Source organism: Mirounga angustirostris, unplaced genomic scaffold (assembly GCF_029215605.1).
Source record: "Mirounga angustirostris isolate CCGP_5_RB_7025 unplaced genomic scaffold, mMirAng1.0.hap1 SCAF_3, whole genome shotgun sequence".
NCBI lineage: Eukaryota > Metazoa > Chordata > Mammalia > Carnivora > Phocidae > Mirounga > Mirounga angustirostris.
Genome location: NW_026991711.1, coordinates 189,053,011 through 189,078,120, shown reverse-complemented (window position 1 = coordinate 189,078,120; position 25,110 = coordinate 189,053,011). Strand labels below are relative to the sequence as shown.

Sequence of the window (25,110 nt, the reverse complement as noted above, 5' to 3'; positions counted from 1 at the left end):
ATTCACACCAGCAGTTTAGGAGTGTTCGAATTTCTCCACATTCTTACCAATACTTGTTATTATGTCTTCTTTATTACAGCCATCCTAGTGGGTGTGAGGTGGTATGTCCTTGTGGCTTTGACTTGCGTTTTCCCTAATGGTGATAATCTTGAACAGTTTTTTTCATGTGCTTATTCACCATGTATGTACCTTCTTTGAAGAAATGTCTATTCATATACTTTGCCCATTTCTGAACTGGGCTTATCTTTTTGTTATTGAGTGAGGAGAGCTCTTTATATATTCTAGAGACAAGTCCCTTACCAAGGACTTAATTTGTAAATATTTTCTCTCATTCTGGGGGTTGTCTTTTCACTTTCTTGATGGTTTGATTTTCAACATAAGAGTTTTTAGTTTGATGATGTCCAAGTTATCTATTTTTTCTTTCCTCGCTAGTGTTTTTGGTGTCATATCCAAGAAGATTTTGTCCAAAATCAGCTGACAGCAAGTGTGAGGTTTATTTCTGCATTCTTGATTTTCTATTACATCAACCTGTCTGCCCATCCTTACGCCAGTACTACATTGTCTTGTTTACTGTAGTAAAAAGTCCTGAAATTGCAAAGTTTGAGTCCTCCAACTTTGGCCTCTCAATCATAATTACGTTGGCTGTTCTGGGCCCCTTGTATTCCCACATGAATATAGGATCAGCTTGTCAATCTCTAAAAAAACAAAACAGGGACGCCTGGGTGGCTCAGTCGTTAAGTGTCTGCCTTCAGCTCAGGTCATGATCCCAGGGTCCTGGGATCAAGCCCCACATCGGGCTCCCTGCTCCGCAGGAAGCCTGCTTCTCCCTCTCTCACTCCCCCTGCTTGTGTTCCCTCTCTCGCTGTCTCTCTCTCTCTGTCAAATAAATAAATAAAATCTTAAAAATTAAAATAAATTAAAAAATAAAAAAACAAAACAAAAAAGAAAGGCCAGCTGGGGTTTATGACAGGGGTCACAATGAATCTGTAGAGAGATTTGGGGAGTGTGCCATCTTGACCATATCATCTTCCAATCTGTGAACATGGGATCCTTTCCGTTAATTGAGACCTTCTCTGATTTTAACAATGTTCACAGTTTTATAAAGACCTTTTTACAATGAAATACACACACATGATCATGAGCCAGTAGCTGGATGGGTCAGGTGTACGTAACAACATCCAGCAATCTGCCAGTGAGGTGGGGACAGCTGAAAGTCATGCTCCAAAGCTCAGCCTGCCTACACTTTCTTTGCCCCTCCAGCCTCATCATCTTCACTGCCGAGCTGGAACTCAGCAACCCCTTTAGCCTTCTGTGGTTCAGTGTCATCCTCATCATTTTCACTGCCAAAACCTGTTCAGACATCTTGATCCTTGCCTGTTGGACTCTGCTAGGAGACCACATCAGGTGGAGAGTGAAGTGAGGTCAGGAAGACTGGAGAAGAGACCCCCCCACCAGCTTCAACAAAGCAGATTCTTAGAGGAAAAACAAAACAAAACAAGACACGAAAACCCACTGGCCTAAACCACCCACCTCTCCTCCCAGGACCCTGTAGACAGCCACAGGTACAGCTGGTCTCACACACAACCTGAGCTTCCATTCCATCATCCCTGGAGTCCCCTCCCCATCTGAACTGCCCTGACACTGTGATCACAAACCTTCTCCAGGGAGGGGCTGTCGAAGCTTTCAATCTGGTTGTTCAGCTCTTTGCTCAGACGCAAGCTCCAATTGGAACCTCGGGTCTTCTTAAGGGAGTTTCTCAGAAACTAAAGAGACAGAAGATGTCAGTGGGCAGTGCCAGGAGTGCTTTGTGACATTGAGCAGTGACTCACCCTTTCTAACCCCCTTCCCCAATCTCTAGATTGCTCGACCCATTGAACCCCAACCCAGTGCTAACAGTCTGTGGGCCTGGGGAACAGCTGTGGTTTGGGGGCTGGAGGGAGGAGGGTCACCCCTGTGCTGCTTTCCTGAACACTTGGTCCCCCAGGATAGAAGGCTCTCTGTTCTCTCCTGCTGATGGATACAGCTGTGGACATGCTTGGTACTCCCCAAGTCGTCTCTGACGGAAGAGGTGTCCTTTAGGGACTCCTAAGCTCTCCACGTGCCAACCCCACCAAGCATCTTCCCATGCACCCCTCCCCTTTCTCCCGACCCAACCTCAGCAAGGTGGATCACGTCTTTACCTGAATCAGCTTGTCCTCCCAGGTCTTCTGATTCCAGGTAAACTCAGTATGCTCTGCAGAAAGAAGGTGCACACATGCTGCTTTCTTCTGCTGCTCCCCTCTGGACCAGCCTCCTTAGTCGGGCATGCGAAGCCCTCCATGGATGGGCTCAGCACATGCTCATTTCCCTCCCCACTTCTCCAAGGACCTAAATAGGCCATACTGGTCCACCTTGAGCTTTGGTTCCTGTTGTTCAAGCCGTGTGATTCGTACTCCAGCATGCGCACTGGGAGGGGAGTTGACTTGGGGTTGGTGCCCCGGATGCCTCACCTTCCAGGTACTTGAGCAGCAGTGGGATCTCCAGCTCCCACATGTCAGCCATGGAGGGCGCAATGCTCTGGCTCAGCGTCCTCAGGAGGTTGAGCATGGCTATCCCGCGGCCCTCCCCCTTGTAGGGGGATGACATCAGCACCTGGGGAACACCAAGACTCCAGTGGGGCATTTTGTTCCCAGAAAGGAGAAGAGGGGTAAGACAGCGGGCTTTCTCCCCACCCAGGCTTCCATGGAGTGTGGATTAATGCCCACAGTCAACATAAGGAGGAGAACCCGGGCGCCTGGATGGTTCAGTTGGTTAAGCATCTGACTCTCAATTTTGGCAGGTCATGATCTCAGGGTCATGAGATCGAGCCCCATGTCGGGCTCTGTGCTGGGCATGGAGCCTGCTTGGGATTCTCTCTCTCCCTCTCCCTTTGCCCCTCTCCCCCCCCTTCCTCTCTCTCTCTAAAAAAAAAAAAAGAAAAAGAGGACAAGGCATAGGTACAGGACTCCCGGGGGCAGGCAGGCCACTGACGGTCTCCTGGGGATGCTTCGGGCCTGCTCAAAGGCTGAGCAGAGGAATCTGGTCACCAGGTCCCTGGGCATCCGAGCACACTGCCCCTGCCACGTCTACCCAAGAGGAATGACAATGACCCAGAAAGATCTGTCCTACCAAGTGTCTAGCTCCCTCCTCCCTCTGGAGGCTTTGGGAATTAGGAGCTGAAGGGAGAGGGGCCACAGGCCATGGCCTCAGTCAGGCCTGGGTGAGTCACTCACCAGGAGACGAGCCAACAGTTTCTGGGGTGCAGGCAGGTCCACTAAGGAAGAAGGAGATGCGAACCTGCTCCAGTCGCCCAGTTCATACCAGGACATGCCCCCGTGCCCCCATGCCCTTGAGCCCGAGAATGGTGCTGGCCTGGAAGGTACTTCCCCAACATCATCCCATTGTCCCCAGAACAAGAATGGATTGGCCCAGGGACCAGTGATCTGTCCATAAGGAACATCATTTTAATTGGTTTATCCTGGGAAGAGGGGAGAATTGTGCTTTGGGCTAGGGCTTAGAAGATGTCAAGGGGAGGGCCTGGCCAGAGTCCGGGTAAGGTCATGAAGAAGACCCCCCACCATTTGCCATCCCTGGGTCCTACAGGACTCCTAAAATCACACCCACCACCGGCGACACCCATCCAGCCAAGCTCCAGGCCCATGAGAACAGTCCTCTTGGAAGAGCAGTGTCACCCCACCGTTAAGTGGTGACAGTCACTTTTTTGAGTGTCTGCTGTTGACAGTGCTGAATCGGGGGCTGGGGTAAGGGGGATCCACGGTAAGGGGGAGCCACGGTACGATGGTTTGCAGAGGACTCGGATGGGACCCGCTGGCTCACAGAGACCCAGACAAGCCACACATGGAGAAAGGCTGCATCTCCACAGGCAGGGGTCCTGGGACGGGGTGCGGGAGAAGGGGACATGGGGAACGAACTGCCAAAGGAAGTTTGCCCAATTTTAACACCTCCTCAGATATGGTAAGGGGAGCCTTTGGCCTGGCTGGCTGGGACTCCCGGCTGCTTCCTGGAAAATGCAGAAGGGAAACGTCCCAGGACACGGAGTGGCCCACCTGCCCAGTCCCACCGGCTAGTGCCAGGATGCTGCCCACCGTGTCTGCTTTTGCGGGCCATGCTGGCCTCCATGTCCTCGGCGTGGAGCTGGCGTTCCGCCAGGTTTGTGAGGCTGATGCAGATGGGGGTCAAGGCCTCTGTGTAATCCGTCTCCATGATGTAGCACAGGAGCCTCACCCAAAACTCCTGGGTCGGGGGCAGAGGGCAGCATTAGCTGGGGCATCTACAGCCGCGTAGGAGATCCGTCAGGCTCGCCGCACAGCCCCCCTGCCCTAGCAGTTGCTCGACGACTGGCAGCTCCCACGATTCTTCTCAGTACCTCTGGTATTAAGGTAAACCGCCCCCCGGACAGGGAGCATCCAGCCCAAGGCCTCACTTAATGGACAGTGAACCCTTCCTTGTGCTAGCATGGCAAATTTTTTCTACTTTCTTCGCTATGTCACACTGCATTGCAATGAAAAGTTGGCACATCTGTTTCCCCTTCAGCCTGTGACCTCCTTGGGGTTATACTGAGCCTTCTAGCATATGCCTTCATGTCTTCACATAGTAGGAACTCACTGGATGCTTGTGGAATTAATCCGTTAAAATCATCTCTACACACACGCACACACACACACACCTGGACTGAAGGGGCTTTAAGGTAATCGACATATTTCTGGTTATAAGTCAATGGGTACATACTGAGGCCCACTGTGAGCCAGGCACCGCCTCAGCCCCTGGGGGACTAAGTTCCCATCAAGGACCCAGCTCTGGGACCGGATCTTCAAGAACAAGAGCTCAGGCAGTGGGAAGATCGGGGCCCCTCCAGGCATCCCAGACAGTGGGAATGGGAGAAGCAACAGCGTGGAATTCTGGGCATGCACCATTCCCTTCCAAGCCCAGCGCAGGGCGGACACAAGTCAAGCCATCAGCTGCAGGGGCCCAGCCCACACTCACGTTGGTCATCCCACTGACGGAAGAGGTTATGATCTTCACGGTGTCCATGGTGACTTTGTGGACCATCTTCTCCTCCAGGTTCCTCTGATAAAAGTTCTCCCGGTGATTTGTCTGAAAGCCAGAATCAAGGGGGTCCCTGCTCATGCACCAGCCGGGGCTTTGCTGCAGTCTTGGGTGTGGTCTCCTCACCCCCTGTGAGGCTCCATGCCCAGATGCTGGGTCTCCAGAGTTTTCTAGATAGACCGCACACACCTCTACCTACAGTTGCCATGTGCCTGGGCATTGGTGTCATGAAGGTAGATTCGTGCGGGATTTAGCACAGGGTGCAGCAAGCAGATTCTTTCCTCAACGCTTTGGAAACCGCTTCCAAAGACCAGCTGCACCCGGGTCTGCCTATCAGGGCCACTCACCAGTTTGTAGGTGGAAAGAGTCAGCTGCACAGACACGTACTTCAGGCCCCAGCCTTTGATCCTGTCCTGGTAGCCAGACAGAGCCAACTGGCCGATGATGCGGAGAATAGCCATCCTCACCTGAGGGGACAGGGCGGTGGACAAGCAGGAACTGGGGTGAGCTCCAGGGTGGGGGGCTTGGCACCTTACACCCAATCCTGTCCCATGAGACAGCTAGGAATTGGGGGTGCTCTGGGTGGGAAGGGGCCTTGGGGGCTACTGCCCACTCCGTCCACCACCCCCTGCCCCATCCAGAGAATCCTCCTGGGCAACATAGCCACCCAGGAGCCTTGTCTGAGCCCAGAGCACACTCCCTCCTAGACAGGCTGCTCCATCCTCAGGCAGCCCTGGTGGGGACAGGCTGACTCATCCTGGGCTCCCCAGGCTTGGGCTCAGGCTTGCTATGTGGGGTGGTTGTCTTCCCTTGACAGCCTCCACATTTTGAGAAGAGCTCTGCGTTAAATCTCCAGCCCAAATCCCTCCCCTGCCCTACCTCATGCCCTCTCCCATTTGTGCAGACCCTCACCCTCCTGGACCTCCCCTCCCCAGGGGATGTGCCGCGGCCTCCAGGGCCTACGGCCAGAACTGAAGCTACATTCCAAGGGGGTCTTGGCTCCAGTGGAGCCTGGACTGTGGGGGTTTTTTAGCCTTTATTTGAAGGGTATAGTGTGTATTCCTCAGTTGCTTTTTTCAAACTCAGTTGCTTTTTATAAAACCCTCAGGCAGCCACGTGGCTCTGGATGAAGCTGGATTCACTCAGCCTCTCCTCTGTCCAGGACAGTGGCTGAGCCCCCTCATTGGGAAATTCCAGGTCCTTGATGAGAGCAAGTGTCTCAGGAGCAGGACACAGCCCCAGGGGGGCCTCTCTTCTCCAGCCCTACTCAGTGCTGGCCAGGAAGCTAGGTTTTCCAGCAAAGGGCCTTCGGCAGGCAGCCCCCACCCACAGAGCCGGAGAAGAGTAAGGGCCACCTGCAGGACTTCCCTCTGCTTCCTGAACACCATCCCCTTCCAGGTCTCTGCCCTGTTACCTTGAAGCGGGTGTCACAGAGGGCATTCTTGACCACCCGGATGGCCAGGTAGATGGTCCTGATATTCATTCTGGGCTCTGAAAGAGGAAAACCGGCCTGGAGGGCCACCAGCCTCAGAGCTGGGCTCTCAGGAGATGCCTGGGAGTAGCGAGACTTCCAGAACACCAGGCCTGCCCACCACCTTCCCCCGGGAGCCAGGCTTCGGGGGGCTCGTCCACATCACACCTCCTGAGAGCCTCTGACTCCCACCACAGCTCAGGGACACTTCCCTCAGAAGCCTCGCTGGCCACCTCCTTGTCCTCTCAACACCTGTCCCACCCCACCTGGCCAGGGGACAGCATGGTTTTTGTGCCTCGCTTCCTTGGCCTCTGCTTTGTGATTCTCTTTGGAACCCAGGTGGACTCTCCTTGAGAGCAGGGTCCCCACCTGCTCTTCCTTCAGGTGGGCACACAGGGCCAGGCACGCTGTCGGCATGCCTAGGCTGCAAAGCACAGCGGTGCAGAGCCTGGGCTGTGGTACTGGGCTGCCCAGGGTCAAATCCTGTGCCAGCCACATCCTAGCCATGTGACCTCAGGTGAACTCTTCAGCAACCCTGTGCCTCAGTTTCCCTACTTTAAAATGTGGATAGTAATAGGGCGCCTGGGTGGCTCAGTCGGTTAAGCATCTGCCTTCAGCTCAGGTCGTGATCCCAGGGTCCTGGGATCGAGTCCCAAGTTGGGGTCCTCACTCAGCGGTGAGTCTGCTTCTCCCTCTGCCCCTTCCCCCGCCACTCATGCTCACTTTCATGCGCATGTGAGCGCATGTACACACAGAAATAAATAAATAAAATCTTTTTTTTAAATGTGGCTAATACACTCTGGAAAACAGTACAGAGTTTCCTCAGAAAGTTGAAAATAGAGCTATCCTACGATCCAGCAATTGCACTACTAGGTATTTACCCCAAAGATACAAATGTAGTGATATGAAGGGGCATGTGCACCCCAATGTTTATAGCAGCAGTGTCCACAATAGCCAAACTATGGAAAGAGCCAAGATGTCCACAGACAGATGAATGGATAAAGATATGGTATATATATATATACATACACACACACACACACACACATATATACATATACACATATACACATACACACACAAACACACACACACACACATATATATATACAATGGAATATTATGCAGCCATCAAAAAAACCCCAAAATCTTGCCATTTGCACCAACGTGGATGGAACTAGAGGGTATTCTGCTAAGCGAAATAAGTCAATCAGAGAAAGACAAGTATCATATGATCTCACTGATACGAGGAATTTGAGAAACAAGACAGAGGATCACAGGGGAAGGGAGGGAAAAATGAAACAAGATGAAATCAGAGAGGGAGACAAATCATAAGAGACTCTTAATCTCAGGAAACATACTGAGGGTTGCTGGAGTGGGGGGTGGGGTGGGAGGAATGGGGCGGCTGGGTGATGGACATTGGGGAGGGTATGTGCTATGGTGAGCACTGTGAATTGTGTTAAGACTTGAATCACAGACCTGTACCCCTGAAACAAATAATACATTGTATGTTAATTAAAAAAAACTTAAAAAAAATAAAATGTGGCTAATAATAGTACCTCTCTCACAGAGCTTCTGTGGGCAGTAATGAGCCAACACAGTGCTTGGCACATAAGAAAGTGCTCTGCAAGTGCTTGTTAGTCATACATCTGAAGACAGTCGATTCGGGGAGAAGGAAGATTAAGAGAGGTAAGAAAGAGCCATGAGAAGGTTCTGGAGATGTCCAGTATGGACAGATTTACAGTTAGCTGCTCAACTTGACACTAGACTTCAGACTAGATGTTACTACAGGTCAACGCTGGTGGAAGAAAGAGGGAAGTGGGATAAGAGGAAAGTAGCAGGTAATCGGGCCCTAAGGGAGCATGATACAGTTTTGAGTTTTTATCTGCAAAGTAGAAAATTTTTTTCTGATTTTAAAAATAGAATTTAAATTTAAAAAAAAAAAGCCTTTTGCCATCCCAAGGTACGTATTTTCAATCTAACATTTTACGGAGTTTTGCTTTTACATTAAAATCTTCTCCAAATTGAATATATTTTGATGTAAGCAGTAAGAAAACACATTGTCATCCTTTTTTTTTCCTAAGGAGTTAGAAAATTATTCAAAAATTATTTTCTGAATAAAATCCATCCAGTCAAATAAATAAATAAATAATAAAGATAAAATAAAAATAGTATATGCTCATTGCAAGATTAAAATAAAAGGTAACCACTCAACAGTTCAGGTGCGTCCCTAAGCTCATTTATGAAAAGATAACCACATAGATTTCTTGCAAGTAACCAAGGTCATGCTGCATACACTGCCCCATACCATGCTGGTGTGCTTAATATAGAGAGGGCATCTTGTCCATGAAAAAAGTATAGATTGACTACACCGTTTATGGTTGAGTCATATTCCACTCTGCGGATAAACTATCATTTGTTCCAGAAATTCCCTATAGAAAAACATTTAGATTGCTTCTAACGTTTTGCTTTTATGCACAACGTGCTAACGAACATCGTTGTCCAGTTCTTTGGGCAATGAGTTCCTTCAGACAATGGTCAGAAAGTTAGACGGTTGAGCCCAAGTTTTGGTCCCTATGCAACTGAGCACTCAGAATGCTTTATCAATTTACACCCTTGTCAATAAAGTGCAAGAAACTAGTTTCTTGTTATTCTAGCACAGGGATTAGCAAAGTATAACCCACAGGCTAAAACCAGCCCTAAGCCTGTTTTTGTAAATAAAGTTTTATTAGAACACAGCCACACTCTGCAGTTTATGATTGCTTTTGCACAGTTGAGTAATTGTCACAGAGACCATATGGCCTGTAAAGCCAAAAATATTTTTACTATCAGGCCTCTTAGAGAAAAATGGCTAGGCCAACACTAGTCATTATCATCTCTGTCTGTCAGACAGATAAAAATGGTCTCATTGTTGCTTAAATTTGCGGGTTTTTTCAGAGAAGACTTTACTATCAGCAGAATGTGCTTCATATACAGTTGCCCAGTCTGCGTACTGCACAAGGGCACCCAGTTGAAAGATTGAACAGGAGTGGCCCATGCTCTTCTAAACAAATCATGTACCTGCAGGGCCACATGCTGCCAGCAAGGGGTGCCTTGTTCCAATTCACACAAAGGTGCTGTCTGAGCTGGTGTCATTGTTGGGGACAGGATTTCCCTTTTGATGGCAAGGCCAGGTTCAGAGTTTGGGCTTAGGGATTTAGAATAAGGAGTTTTGACTACGATTGGGCACTGGGACAGTGGGGCTTTAGGACTACACCTACACGATATAACTAGGCCTTATTTAAGGCCTCTGATTTCACATTTGGGGGATAGTTCTAGGGTTCAGGTTAACAGTCGGAAATTCAGACTCAGGTGGAAGCTGGGATTCAGAGTTTGAGGAGAGGGTTGAGGGTGCGGGAGATGGGGGTCACAGCGCTGGTGAGGTTCAAGGGCAGAAAATATGAAGCAACCTTGGTCTACCCAGTAGTGTCTATGAAAGAGGAAATGATGAAGGCCCAGACATGGGTGAGATCTGCCTCCCAGGCCTCCCCCCTGGCGTCCCGCTCTTGCTCACCATCTGCGCTCACCACTGCCCTAATCAGTGTCAGGGTCCCCACGCGGACGGCCTCCTTGCTCATCTCCATCTGACTGAGGAAGAACTTCATCAGCTCCTTGGGGTAGGACCGGGCTGCAGGAGGAAGGACAGCTTTACTCATGCCCTGGGAGCCAGAATGAGCCAGAAAAGGCCACCTTGGGCCCAGGCCTCACGGGGGCTGGCGCTCCCATAGGCTCCCAGTGGCCCCGGGGGACAGGGAGGGGGGCTCACCGAGGGCTATGAAGCAGTGTACGATCTCCGCCAGGTTTTGGCTGCTGTACTGCTCGTGGGCAGGAGCCTTGGCACACACCTGGGGAGCGGGCGTGCAGGGAGGGTGGAGATCGCGCCCGGCGTGGGCGTGCAAGTGCAGGGACGGCCCAGCGCCGTCGTGCCAGAGCCGCGTGCACACCCCCGCCTCGCACCCCGGTGGGATACAGGAGCCGGATGAGCGAGGCGGGGGGGCCACTACCATCACACCCTTTGCCCTGGTCGGCCACACCACCTGCTGCAACCCACTTCCCGCTGATCCACCCTGACGATGCTGGTGCCCAGCCAAGCTTGCCGGCCTCACCTGGATGTGGAGTTCTGTGAAAATGGTGTGAAGTTGCATTTGGGGGACCGGAGTGTTGGTGGTGACCGACATTTCCAGGATCTGCCTCAAGACCTACAATGGAGAGGCAGATGATCGCAGATGACCTTCTGCCGATTCAGGGTCAGTTAACTCTAGACTCTTGCTACTCAGCGTGGCCCATCAGCTGGTGGTATCAGCATCCCCCGGGAGCTAGTTAGAAATGCAGCCTCTCAGGGCGCCTGGGTGGCTCAGTCGGTTAAGCGACTGCCTTCAGCTCAGGTCACGATCCTGGAGTTCCAGGATCGAGTCCCTCCTGAGCAGGGAGTCTGCTTCTCCCTCGGACCCTCCCCCCCTCATGTGCTCTCTCTCTCTCTCTCAAATAAATAAATAAAATCTTTTAAAAAAAGAAAGAAATGCAGCCTCTCGGTCCCTGCTCCAGACCTGCTGAATGCAACCCTGCATTTCAGCCAGCCTCCCAGCAATGCCTACACACAGTAAAGCTTGCAAAGTGCTGTGCGAGGCCACTGAGCATGGCATTCAAGGCCCTCTTCCCCTTTCTCTTCTCTCTACCTGGAGATGAATCCCGTTCTTTCGCCAGAGTGATCTACACTGTAGCCCCCTACATCTACCACATTAATTTCTGCTCCTTGCTTTTAGAGTTGAGGAGCACGCCTCATCTGCAGATGAGCGATCCCCTTACAATACATTCAGCCTAGGTCACATCTCCATGCAGAACCCTGCCAAGACTCCATCTTATGTGGGTTAAGGGCTGTCGTGGGTTAAAGGGTCCCCCCAAAATGCATGTACACCTGGAACCTCAGGACATGGCCTTATTTGAAAATGAGGCTTTCCAGATGTAATTAGTTAGGGGTCTCAGATGAGACCATCCTGGATTTAAGGTGGGCCTTAAGTCCAGAGACCGGTGTCCTTATAAGAAAAGGAGAGGACACAGAGGCAGACACAGAGAAGAGACCACGTGAGGGGGGGGGGTGTCACACAGAAACGATGTGGCCACCAGAAGCTGGAAGAGGCAAAAAAGGATTCTTCCCCAGGGCCTTCGGAAGGATCGCAGCCCCACCAACACCTCGACCCCTGGAACTATGAGAGAATCCGTTTTCTGTTATTTTAGGCCACGCACTTTGTGGTTCTCCGTTATGGCAGCCCCGGGAAACTAACACACAACCTTGCCGTTGCCTCCAAGACCCTTAAGGATCTCGTCCCTTCCGCCCGGAACAACAAAAACCCAACAAGCGCCAGGCCCAGCTTCTCCCCAGGTGACACCGCCCCGCCCCCCGGAACCAAGCCTGCAGGCCAGCTGCCGCCCAGCGACCTCTCACCTGCGTGATGAAGAGCGCTTCCAGGTTACCTCGGTACTCCGCCAGCAGCAGGGGGATGTAGTCATACAACTGATCCCGCAGGTCATCGTTGGGCAGGAGGAGGTTCAACATGGGCTTCAAAGACTTGAGGACCCCCAGCTTCACCTACCCGAGGAGCCCAGGACCCCCAGCAAGGCTCAGTGACGTCACCCCATCCAGAGAGTCAAGGACGCGTGACAGAGGGGACCTAGGAAGCACTCAAGGCCGCCGCCTGAGACCCCACAGGCAGGCAATGAGGCCAGACTGCCCCTGCAAGTCCCAGCTCTGTCACTTAGGAGAACCTCTCTGAGTGCCTCAGTTTCCTCATCTGTAAAACAGTCCCATAGCACAGAGTTGATGTGGAAATAGCTCCCCTAGGTAAAAGGCGCTGTAACGGGGACCCTCATCCAGCAATCCCAGGGCCTTTCTCAAGCCGGCCTCCTGAGGATCCAGGGCCCACGCAATTCAGCAACTCTGTTTATCAGGTCACTGTCTCTCTCCCGGGTTCCGGGAATGAGGCTGGACCCAGTGGTCTCTCAGCCCTCCTAGCCACACCGGCTGGGGAGCCATGACCTGGGGGGACCACGGGACCCTCCCCCCCCACCCGAGAAAGGTGCTTCTCACCTCAGGGTGGTGGTTCCTCAGCCACACGGTCACAAAATAGCGGTACATGGGGAACAACTTCATGGCAAACTGATCCTCGGTCATCACAGGGTACACGCTGTCCTCGAGATGCTTCAGGTAAAACTGCACTGTCTCACAAAAGGTCTCCATGGCTGCCGAGTCGGGGGGAAGCAGTGAGCCCAGAGGGGCAGGAGGGGGACCAGGTCCGCCCGGGCCACCTCCTCCAGGAGAGCGCACTCGCACACTTCTGGAACCAGCAGGTGACCCCGATGGCCTCAGCCAGCCGGGAAAACCCTGTCTTCGGCCTGACTTGGGCAGGCCCACCATAGAGCCATTTTCCCTGGTCCCTCTCCTGTGAATCCCGCCGTCCTTCCCCGGCCTCCTCCTGAAATGCTTGAAACAGAGCCAGCTAAACTGAGTCACAGCGACGACTTGCTCCCGCTAAGCCGCCTTCTCCCGAAAGCACGTGCCGCGGTGCAGCCCCCCGTGCCTCGCCCCCTCCCTGAGAGCCAATCAGAGGCCACGCAACCCGGGTGATTCGGCCAAAGTTTGGGAAGAGATGAAGAGCCCACCTCCTGTTCAATGAACCCCTCCACCTGTTTGCCGCGGTCCCTCCTCCCGTGACCGGGCCGGACACGTACCGCTGCAGATCACCTGGCGCATCTTGGCTTCAGTGGCGAGTCTCAGCATCGTGAATATGGTGGCCAGCGTGATGCCCATGTATGGCATGAACTCAAACACTGTGCAGCAGGGCAAGAGGGGGCAGGGAGTCAGCGGGGACGAGGCGAGAGGACAGCCCGCCGCCTGCCGCCTCCAGCCCCCACCGGGCAGAGCGCGTGGCCAGGGCCGCAGGAAACAGCATGGACATCTGTGCGATGGGAAAGAAAGGCGCTAGAAACAAGTGGAGGGGGAAGGAGCCAGGGACAAGGAGACAGGAGGAGGAGGAAGAAGCAGAGACAGCCGCAGGGAAGAGTGGGCAGAGCCGCAAGTTGGGGAGGGGAGACCCAGTGTGGCTCACGGGGGTACATGCCCCGCTCTTTAGGTGTCCCACAAATGTCCTTGGATGAAGGAAGAAACTAGGAGACAGCCAGTGAGGAAGACGGACCAGAAGAAGAGAGAGAGGAGGGAAACCGAGAGGTGGGAGGGGGAACGAGGAGGGGCTGGGGGGGGGGGACGGAACCACCCCCCCCCAGGCCCGGTCCCTCCAGCTGCCCCCTCAGAGTGGCTAGTCCTCCCGGCCCCACTGCCTCTCTGCCGTCTCTCTCCACCCACCCGGCCCCGTGTGACCAGACCCCATGCCAAACGGGACACATGGGCCCTTGGGCCCTTCCTGAGGCACTGGCCTCGCACGCTCCATGCCGCACACTGTGCCCGAGTCCCTGTCAGCTCTCTCCCTGCGCTGGGCTTCCCCGGCGGGTGCTGGCCTCACCTCTCCTCTCTCTGCGCCGCTCCGAAGGCATGGGCCGCTTTGAGCACCACCCGCATGCTGAGGACCCTGTGAGGAAGGCCCCCCACCTGCCCTTGAGCTCTGTATCCGCACACCAGCTGGCTCCCTGTCCCCATTCATCAGACGTCCCACATGCATGTGAACTCAGGGCACGTACCATTCAGCCGGCCGCTCAAACCTGAAGCCTGGGAGTCATCCTCGGCCACTTCCAGTTATTCCTTCTCCTCCAGCACACATTTCATCAGCAAGTCCCATCAACTGGAGTCTCCTTCGTATCTCCCTTCTGTCCGCCGCTCCCCAAAGTCCCCCCAGCCCGAGCCACCAGTGCCTCTCAGGTACACACCTCTTATCCCTTCTCCGTCCACACAACAGCTAGAATGGTCTTCCCAGAACCTACCTTCCACAAGGCAACTGTAGCTTTGAATCCCTCAACAGCTTTCCAGGGCCCTCAAATAAAGTCCAGACTCCACCACACGCCACCCCCCCAGGCCCTGACAGCCTCTCCAACCCCTCTTTATACCATCTCCCCCCACCCTAACTACAGCCACGGTAACCCCTCAGTTCTTCAGAGGAACCAAGCCTTTTCCTGCCTCAGGGCCTTTGCACGTGACGCATATGTGGTTCTTCACACAGTTACCATCCTCTCATCCCTTCAGGTGACAGCTGAAATGTTGCTACCTCAGGGAGGGCCCCACAGAGGTGAAATCCCTTCCCTCCTCCTGATCTCAAATAGCCACCAGGCTGTTCTCTTCCTACGCCTCATCTCATATGATGATCACCGATTCTCTTGCTGACTTGTTTACGGTCCTTTATGGGGCGGGACCCGGCACCTCATATTCACTGCGTGGCCCAGCACTGACCGCAGCCTTTCACAGAGTAGGAGCTCAGCACCTGCTTGTGGAATTGGCAGGGGGGGAAGCCCGAGAGGGAGAAAGGTTTGAAGAAAGAATAACAGAGGAATGAAGATACCGAAATGAGAGGCAGGGACACAGAGAATCTTAACAGCAGAGAGAGACACATGGAAAGGGAAAGAAGGAATGTCAGAGAAAGATAAGAAAAGAGGGAGGGGTGGGTGGGATTGGTGATGGGAAGTAAGGATGCACCTGTCGTGATGAGCACCAGGTGATGTATGGAATTGTTAAATCGCTATATGGTACATCCGAAACTAATATAAGACTGTATGTTAACTAACCAGAATTAAAATAAAAACGAAATAAAATTTAAAAAGTAGAAAAGAGAGGAAGAGAGAGGCAGAGGCCAGGAGGGGGCGCCGGGCTGGCCTACGGGGCCGGACACAGGGCTGAGGACCCGCAGGCACCTACCATTGCCGTTGGCTAGCTTCGCCAAGGTGATGATGACAAATTCGTCCGTGAGGTTGAGGGGCTTGAGGTGGTGCTGCAGCTCGTACATGACCATGCTGAAGTGGTTTCGGGACAGAGCCACCAGTGTGTCACTGGCCACCTCTGCCTTCACGTAGCCCTCCACCTGCAGGGGACGGGAGAGGGACGTGGGGCTCCACCATCCGCTCAGCCTTCACGAAAACCCTCCTGCCCCACACCTGCTCCAGCCCCGTGTGTTCCTTGGGCTCAGCCTCTTCTTGCCCCCTGAGGTCACTGGACAAGGGCCTTGCGCATCCCAGGCCATGCCTACCAACGGCCCAGCCCCCGGGTTGGTGGGGGGTTGGGGGTTGGGGGAGGGCTCTACTACCTCCAGGGTCTGCCTCATCTCCTTGGAGGCGATGGTGACCAGCCTCTGGACTCCCCGCTCCTCCAGCTCCCCCTCCTGCTGGATGATCTCCTGGAGGATGTTGTAGATGTTGACTTTGCGCTGGGTAGAAATCTGGGAAACAAGTATGGCGAGTGGCAAGATCCTGGACCCCGCCCTGCCCCCAGCACAGTCCACCATCGTCTTCCTCCATCGGCCCTCCTCCCATGTACCCGTGATTTATAAGATACGTATATTTGATCTTTGTCCCCTTTCTGGTGCAGACCTCATAAAACTTGGCATTTCCTAAGTGAAGAGGGCAATTTAGAGTGTCCTTTGTATGTTAATGAGGTGACTTGGAAAGCCTCTAAGGATGGGGGCTGGCTGCCTGGAGAACCAACCTTTTAATTAAAGGGTTGGACCTTTCAGAGGGGCTGGAATCTGAGTGGATGAACCATAGCCAATGATGTGATCCGCCGTGCCTCTGTAATGAGACCTCTGTAGGACAGGGCTCAGACCCCTTGGAGATTCTGGGAGAGAGGTGCCCTCCAGCACTAGCCCCCTTGAAAGTCCAAGAAAGCAGACTGCCCTGCCCTTCGCCCAGGTGTGGGAGCACCTGAGGCCAGGAAGAGTGCCTCTTACTCTACTTTGATTCCTAGATAGCCTTATCACCATTTTAAATGACCTGGTTTAAGACAGAATTGGACAAATAGACAGTACAACCCAGACCATGCCTGCAGATCCACATTTGAGAATAACTCTTACTTAATCAGGTATGATGAGCCGCTCTTAAAGGATGAGCGTGGGCCATGGCCTGCAAAGCCCTGGGAAGGCGACCTCCGCTCTCAGGTGAGAGGGCGGTCACTTCCCAACAGCCCAGAGGCCTTGGAAAGTGTGGGCACCTCAAGAAGAAAAGAATTCACCCAAATGTATATGTTCTCCTAGTGAAATCTGCTCCAGAGAGTTTGGGCCTTGTTTGCCTGGTCTTGGCAGAGCAAAAAACCAGCAATTCTAAACTCCAATCAGAGATTCCTCATGAAAACCACTGGAAGGAAGAAAATTGTGGGACCTCGGCTGTCCAGTACTGCCTGGCCCTGGACCAGTGTCCTTCAATCTTTTTTTTTTTTATTGCTCCCTAAAGATCCTTCTTAGACAGTTTTTCCTAATTTCCCCCTCCCCCACCATGAAACCTTAACACCACAATATATTATGTATCTGTTTATGGGCTATATACATTTCCGTGGTTTATACATTAAAAAGTAAGGTTTTCTTCATGCCCCCTCCAAACCCAGAACCCATTTTACCCACTTCAGGACAGTATCACCCCTGTTGAGAATGCATGTTCTAGATTTTCAAAGAGAACACAAGGAGGTCTGTATGCTTAATTAACACTCTTGTAGCACCTACGTAAACCGTCAGGTAAATTACAAGACCAGCCTTATCTGTGATCAAGAGGAATCTCTGGAGAATATTTATGGTCACAAGACAAAAACTGTCCAAGACTTGGAAACTAGTATAAAACAGGCACCCGAGGAGGTCTGGGTACCGTCTGCAGAGTCTGCAGAGGCTCTCGGATTATGGGGCCTCAAGGAGAGCGTGTCCTTGATCTCCCGTGATCCTCTAGACTGGGTTATGGCTCCATGGGGACAGAAGCTCAGTCTTAAGAAACTGGTATCAATGCAAATGTTTCCTCCATAGCAACAAACATTATTCCTGTACATGGCAACGTAAATGAGTTTTGTCGGGTATAGTATATAAATCTCTATAAGTAAAATGCTCATCTTAACAGATTTTAATATGTTGCCGGTTCCTTCACTATTTAATGAATAACAAATCTTTGAAACGTGTTCATTTTTAAAATATGCCTACTTGTTTGTTGTCTATTTATTGCCACTTATCACTGATTATAGCCTGGGTATTAATCCTGTACTTAATTATTTTTTATATTTCCTGACATCTTGGGGCCTCGCTGATCCTGGGGAGACAGCCCCTCCCAGGATGAGCCAATTACCACAGAGAGCAAACAACTCAGCCCAGAGCATGCTTTTCAAATGCAAACCAACCAATCCAGAGCCTCCCCCATCAGACTCTCACACTTGGGAGCCAGGTGCAGATGACCTGGACAGCCCCCATGCCCAAGGCCCATTATAACTCAATTATTCAAATTGCCCCATCCTCCCCAACAGAGACCACAGTATAGACTCTTGTCCACATTTTCTCCTTGCTCCCTCTGCCTCCTGGCCAACCCTGATGCTGGCTCCTGGGGTCCTGCATGGTGTGGCCTGCCCTTGCCTCCTGAGTGTTGACATCAGCATAATAAGAAAACCTACATTTTATAAGTCTGTTACAAAAACCCTTTGCCTATGCTCCCAGACTCTGGCCCACCTTCCTCTCAGCCAGCACACATCTTTCTATAAAATTAAGAACTCCTACAAAGAACTCTTGTGCTTCCCACCCCGAAAGGCTACAGGATAATCTAAAATCCAGCAGCTCTCCAAGTGTGGTCTCCAGACCAGCAGCATCAGCATCACCTGGGAAGGCGTTAGAAATGCTGATTCTTGGGCGCCTGGGTGGCTCAGTTGGTTAAGCGACTGCCTTCGGCTCAGGTCATGATCCCAGGGTCCTGGGATCGAGTCCGCATCGGGCTCCCTGCTCTGCAGGGAGCCTGCTTCTCCCTCTCCCACTCCCCCTGCTTGTGTTCCCTCTCTCGCTGTGTCTCTCTCTGTCAAATAAATAAATAAAATCTTTAAAAAAAAAAAAAAAAAAAAAAAAAAAAAAAAGAAATGCTGATTCTTGGGCCATCCCCACAGACCTTACTGAATTGGTAAGTCTCAGGGCCAGGCTCAATCATCTGGGTTTTTGAGAAGCTCTTCAGGGAATTCTGATCCTCTGATCCAAACTCTGCCCTGTCTTACAAGGCTCACTGTGATTTTCCATTACACTTCCCATCACTCCCTCCAACACCCTCCACCCCAGCCCCGACTCCAGCTAGTGTCCCCACTGGCCAAGCTGGTCCTGCATCCAGCTCTGGTATGTCTGTGCTGCCCCATGTCCACCTGCTTCAGTCCTGCTCAACACCTTGTAACTAAGTCCGCGCGCCCTAGGACAATGGCTCCCAAACCCACCGTGTCAGAATAAGGCAGCTTTTAAAAATTACGAAAGCCCCGGGCCCCCGTTGGTCCTCCGAGTAAGAACTTCACAGTCTCGCCCATCTCTGTGCCCCAGCACCTGGCCCCATGCTTGCCATAGTCAGTAACGTGCGCTGAGCCGTGGCTGGACGCACAAGCAGCCCCAGGTGGCTGGGCTCAGAGGGGTGGCCGAGGGCGAGCAGGCCCTACCTCCGGCACCTGCAGGCAGCGGATGAGAGCGTTCATCACCACCGAGGGCTCCGTGGTGGCCTTCTCCGTGATTATCACCGAGGCCAGCGTCTTCCGCATGTCAGGACCTGCCCCGGCAGCGTCCGTCTTGGCTGACCCGCTATCCATGATGTTGAGGAGGTTCGTGACTTGTTGGAAAGTACCTGAGACAAGGTAGCACAGGTGTGGTGCTGAGAGGGCTGTCATGGGAGGTGCTCCCATGCCCAGGCCTTCCCAACACCGCACAGCTTCAGCTCCCCGTGATTGAGCCGGGCCTCCCTGTCCACCGTGCAGAAGGAGAAACTGAGACCGAGGCTGAGACCCGCCCCCAAAGAGATGGTGGCCAGGACAGGGGGCGGTGGAGGGGGGCAGGAATGCAGGGGTGGGGCCGACTTTCTTACCTCTGTTATCTGGTTCCAGAGGTTCCAGGTCCTCCATTTCCTCTGACGGGTCCTCATTTGAGTCTGCGGCTGCTTCTGTCATCTCTTCCTCAACTTCCTCTAAGGGAGACAAAATTTGTAAAATAGTTGGTGTGTCAACACACCCTAAGATGACCCCCGGTGAGTCACGCCCTGTATGGCCCTCTTCCCTTGAGTGTGGGCAGAACCGTGACTTGGTTAGACCCATGTTCCAAGCAGTGGACCGTGGTAGAGGTGATGGGAAGCCTCTCCCATGGTCACACAATCTCATACAAGACTGGAGAGGGATTCTCATGCTAGCATTGAAATGGAAACCAAATGACACAAACTGCTGTGGAAGGGGCCATGTGGCAAGAAAATGAGGGCCCCAGTCCTACAACCACAAGGAACTGGATTCTGCCAACAACCACATAAGCTTGGAAGAGAACCGAGCTCCAGGAAGGACACGGCCCCATTAACACCTTGAATGCAGCCTGTGAGACCCTCTGCACCCAGAATCCTGACCCACAGAAACTGTGTGATAATAGATGGGTACTGTTTGAAGGCACAAAGTCAATTCATTTGTTACACAGCAGTAGCTAACTAATACACTTCGTTAAGAAGGGCCCTTCCTCTCTCCGCTCTCAATACTGAAAACTAATGATTAACAAGAAATCCACCTCAGCTGCCCTCATTGCTCCTCTCAAGGGGCTTTTGCAACATCAGCAGCTTCTTAAGGTTCGGCAAACAACACAGATGTCAAAATGGAGGGCTGAACACTCCCAGATCTGTCCTGTGCTTGTTCCCTCCTGGGAATCCTTTAAAGAGCTACTCTGGGACCTAAATACTGACCTTTCCTCGGAGTCCTCTCCTGGATGGAACAAAAATATACCACAAGAAAAAGCCCCGTTCTTTGCCTAATACACATCAACGGTAATGTGGACAATAGCAGGAGGGGTTGTTGAAGAAGTGGGACAGTTGGCTTCTCAGTCGTGATGCGGGTGAGGAATGGGTCCCCTGGCCGGGTGGGAGGGTTTCATTAGAACCATCACCGTTAGGTCGCGGACCCTTGGAACTTTGAGATCTAACTGCCTTCCTGAGTCTTTATCAAGTGAGGGCTTTAAGGAGTGCACGGGGCCCTGTGATTAAAACCTCACATTATGTTGTCACTAAACGTTTCTGTTACCCACATGTGTGGTGAAGTACGGTGGCCTGTTTGGGAAAGGGGCATGGGGGCAGTGGGGGCGAGTCACTACCAAGTCCCCTGGGGATGCACTGTTGGTTTGCAAGCTCCACGGGGGCTTCCTGGGTGAAACCTGAAGCTGGACCCTTGTACTCAGAGGGCAGGGAGAGACCCAAGGAAGGCCACTCCGGGTTGGTAGGTGGCAGCTTTAATAAGCAAGAGAACTTTCATACGATGATCATCCTGGGCAGCAGCAAGACCAATGGATCCCTGCACCTGCCAACCTCATCTTAAAAGTTTATACAGAGGCCTTAACTGGGTTCAGTCACGTATACCATCCAGATGACCTCAACACCATATCAGCACCTCAAGGCCGTGTCCTTGGACCAGCCTCTGGTAGTGGGAAGGCAAGCAGAACCCTCATTCCAAGGACAGGAGAGGGGATGGGGAGCCTCCAATTTCCCAGGCCCAGCTCACAGGCCAACTGGCAGTCATGTCTTCTCAGTGACCTCTTCCAACATGTGGTCATAGGACCTCAGGGTGGGAAGCTGTGGTCAGAGCAGCTGGGCTGGGGTGGGTGACAGGGGTCCTGGGAAGAGGACTGGACAGATTACGGGATGGGGAAGGGGATTCCCCCTGGTAGAATACTCAGAAGATAAAGCATCTCAAGGACAGGGGAGTGGGCAAGGACCCTATTTCCCTGAGCTCAAAGTGGGGCCCAAGGGTTCCCCTGTCAGTTGTAGCTGTGAGACAGGCCAGATCAAGAGTCTGAGCAATGAAATATTGGCCTTTGGAAACCTTTCTATGCATTACAGGGCAACAGAACAAGACTCAGAACCACCTCAGTCCAAGACTGCTTTGTTAAAATTCCCACTCAAAGTTTGTTCACCCTCCTGAGAGGAAGTTCCTCAGCCTCTGCTTGGACACCTGATACCAGGGTGCTCGTTACCCTTCCTAGCCCATCTCTACTTCATTGAAGCCAGATGCTTGGAAAACGAGCTTCCCCAGCCTAGTGCCAAACTCTTCTTCCCCATAAAGTCCTGCACTGTTCCTCTCTCTGCCCTTTGGGGACATACTGACCAATATGGAACAGGTACAAGAAGACCGTTATCCCCTGCCCCTCTTTCATAGCTACCTCTGCCCTGCCTCCTCCCACTCTCCTCTGGGCCTGCTCTTCTCCTTCAGGGATCACTCAAGTGACATGGGTGCCATTCCGTTCCGCAGACGCTACCTGCCTGCCTGTTGTGTGCCACTGACCAGCTCTCCGGGTAGCCGTGGATACAGAGGTGGGTAGGACACCCATGTCCTCTGACAGTCTAAAGACGCAACACATGGAAGATTGTGCATGGAGAGCTAGGACTGAACACATCCGTTAGCTATTGCTGTGTAGCAAACCACCTCAAAGCTTAATAACTGAAAACAACCATTTATTATTGTTCATAAATCTCCGGGTCAGCTGGGTGGTTCTGTTGATCTGGGCCATATCCAGCCATGGAGTCACTCTTCCATCTGCAGTCAGCTGGTGGGCTGGGCGAGGGCTGGCTGGTCTAGGACAGCCTCCCACAGCTTGGCAGGTCTGGCAATTGGCTAGCTATTGGGTTGAAGTGCCTAGGGTGATTGGGACACATGTCTGTCCCACAGCAGGGCTAGCCCAGGCTGTTCTCACAGATCGGTGGGCTTCCACGAGACTGAGCAGGAACACGGCACCTGCCCCTCTACCACATGCTACTAGCCAAACACAGGTCCCAGGCCAGCCAGGTCTCGAGGCAGTGGGGAAATGGATCCCGCCTCTCGATGGGAAGAGCTGCTAAGCTGCATCGCAATGGCGATCAGGACGGGTGGAGTATGGGGCCATTTTTTGGTTGAATACATAATGAGTGTGTTAGCCAGGGCAAAAAGTGAAACACACTATCCAGAGAAGACACTGAGACGATGAGATCAGGGAGAAAGAAGTGGGTTCTGCTTGGTTTTCTGAAATAAAAATACTTTCCAGGGTTTTTTTTTTTTCTTCAGATTAGGACAATAATATTTGACTCCCATACAGTCCATTCACGAAATCAGTCACTCACTCTTACGTGCTGTCACTCCACTGAGCTTCCCACCTTCTATAGGAACTACCTTGAAAATAAGAAAAAACTGAATTGTAGAAACCTGTGGGTTTAAATGCATGAAAGCGCCAAGGGAGGAAGTAGAAAAAATGGGCACAACGTACGTATGGAGTGGACACATTTGGGAATATCTCCCCAGCTCACTGGGCTCCCTCTTCCCTGACCCTGGGGGTCAGTTATGGCTCCCCCTGGCCATGTTTTCCCTGTGCAATCCCTCCCTCAACATTCCTGATTGGATGACCAGGAGTGGACACCTGATCTGGACCAATCAGATTCTTCCCCTTTGGGTAAGAGAGAATCTGGTCAGTCTTCCTCGGTCCTGTGGGATCTTGGGGACTGAGGAGCAGACAAGGCCAAGAGGAGAAGGAAGAGTAGGACCAGCCCCTAGCGTGTGCAGGGACCGGGCCAGGCAAGAGAGGCTCCACTTGGCACCACTGAGGTCCGGCCATGAGCCCCACATCCTTACGAAGTCTGCCTCCTTACAAAAAGGCCCCTTTTTTGCTTAGGATATCCCAGCAAGAGGACATAGGGGCCAGAGAAATAAAAGTGTGAAGGAGCACCAGCTGGTGGAGGCCAGAGCAGCTCAGGTCCGGAGAGGTGGGGGTGGCAGGGAACCAGGGGCAGGCAGTAAGCCCAGGAGCTGGTCCCTGGACAGACCAAGAAGGGCCTTAAAGGACGGTGGACATAGTCCATGAGGCCCTGCAAGGCTCAAAGATGTGGGGAGGGGTCTGGCGTGAACAGCTTCCAAAAGCAGCCAAGGGAAGGAATATATGGGGATAGGGTCAGGAGAAACTAGCTATCCATGTGGCCCCAGCTCCAGTCTGAAGCCTACACATTTAAAACGTTTACTTGTAACACACAAACACGCAAAAGTGTGAGCAAAACTAAAGGCACAGAACAAGGGGAGAAAATACAGTACAGGTCAGAAGGATATTCTCATTAATGCAGTAAACTCTCTGAACAAATCCTCAGGGTAATACAACCCATAGGAAGACAGGGAAGGATATTCTCCAAAAAAGAAACACAAATGGCTCAGAAGCTTTAAAAACAACAACAACAAACTTTGAAGTAATAATAGTAATAAAAACACATTTAAAACAAGACCCCAGCAGGGTGCCTGGGTGGCTCAGTCGTTAAGCGTCTGCCTTCGGCTTGGGTCATGATCCCAGGGTCCTGGGATCGAGCCCCGCATCAGGCTCCCTGCTCCGCGGGAAGCCTGCTTCTCCCTCTCCCACTCCCCCTGCTTGTGTTCCCTCTCTCGCTGTCTCTCTCGCTGTCAAATAAATAAAATCTTTAAAAAAAAAAAAAAAAAACAAGACCCCAGCAGGGTGCCTGGGTGGCTCAGTCCATTAAGCTTCTGACTCTTGGTTTTGGCTCAGGCCGTGATCTCAGGGTTGTGAGATCGAGCCTTGTGTTGGGCTCTGTGCTCTGTGCTCAGTGGGGAGTCTGTTTGAAATTCTCTCTCTCCCTCTCTCTCTGCCCCTCCTTCAGCTCACCCTCTTCCTCCCTCCCCTCTCTCTCTCTCTAAAATAAATAAATCTTTTTAAAAAATTTAAAACAAGATCCCACTATTTATCTACCAACTGATACTTTCCTTCAAGATATTACTTTACACCAAAGAGGGTGCAGGAAATGGCTCTGCCACAGACGGATAGCACCTCTCTGCGTGCAGTTTGGGAATAACTCAAGCCATCTGCTCAGGGTTGCAACCCGACCCAGATCCCTGCGTCCTTCTGTGTTAGTGCCCAAGGGCCCGCCTCCAACACCACACCTCAGTTTCTCTCCTGGGGGGCTCTTTCTGGCCTTTAGGGTCCCCTTGCCTGCCCTCGTGGCCTACTGGAGGCGAAGGGAAATTAATAGGACCTGGGAGCAGCAGGTCATGGACAGGGCGGGTGCTCAAGAGAGCTCAGGACTTGGCGTCTCGCTAAGGTGGGATAAGTCTGGCATCTTACACTGGCCCCCAGCGTCAACAGAGGGATTCAGCTCCAGCCGCCCACAGGAGAACAGCTTCTTGGAGGCCCTCACTCCCCGTCCCACTCCCCACTCCCATGTCAGGGCTTCCTTCACTTACCAAATAAGCTACTTGCCCTGGAACCCTTGCCTCAAGGGAACCCAGGCTTAGACAACCAGCAAGTTGATGGAGACAGTCACAAAGATGTGCAAAGACCTAGCCACTGGGCTATTCAAGGAGGGCTCTTTTATGGAAGAAAATAAAAGTGAATCCACCCAGAAGT

General features: G+C 52.3%; 1 protein-coding gene across 1 annotated transcript in view; it reads right to left on the bottom strand.

Moving 5' to 3' along the window:
- MROH2A (maestro heat like repeat family member 2A) overlaps window positions 1-20,513 on the bottom strand; it is a 45,148-nt gene extending 24,635 nt beyond the window's left edge. Inside the window, exons 1-19 of the mRNA XM_045867313.1 lie at window positions 20,426-20,513; window positions 19,589-19,687; window positions 19,170-19,351; window positions 15,835-15,966; window positions 15,450-15,612; window positions 13,322-13,420; window positions 12,681-12,832; window positions 12,039-12,182; window positions 10,702-10,794; window positions 10,362-10,440; window positions 10,110-10,223; window positions 6,500-6,576; window positions 5,433-5,552; window positions 5,023-5,133; window positions 4,125-4,272; window positions 3,252-3,292; window positions 2,490-2,631; window positions 2,181-2,233; window positions 1,656-1,763 (exon numbers count right to left, since the gene is read on the bottom strand). Coding sequence (XP_045723269.1) covers window positions 1,656-1,763; window positions 2,181-2,233; window positions 2,490-2,631; window positions 3,252-3,292; window positions 4,125-4,272; window positions 5,023-5,133; window positions 5,433-5,552; window positions 6,500-6,576; window positions 10,110-10,223; window positions 10,362-10,440; window positions 10,702-10,794; window positions 12,039-12,182; window positions 12,681-12,832; window positions 13,322-13,420; window positions 15,450-15,612; window positions 15,835-15,966; window positions 19,170-19,351; window positions 19,589-19,687; window positions 20,426-20,513 — 2,145 coding nt within the window. The remainder of the gene's footprint in view (window positions 1-1,655; window positions 1,764-2,180; window positions 2,234-2,489; window positions 2,632-3,251; window positions 3,293-4,124; window positions 4,273-5,022; window positions 5,134-5,432; window positions 5,553-6,499; window positions 6,577-10,109; window positions 10,224-10,361; window positions 10,441-10,701; window positions 10,795-12,038; window positions 12,183-12,680; window positions 12,833-13,321; window positions 13,421-15,449; window positions 15,613-15,834; window positions 15,967-19,169; window positions 19,352-19,588; window positions 19,688-20,425) is intronic.
- Window positions 20,514-25,110: the final 4,597 nt, after the last annotated feature.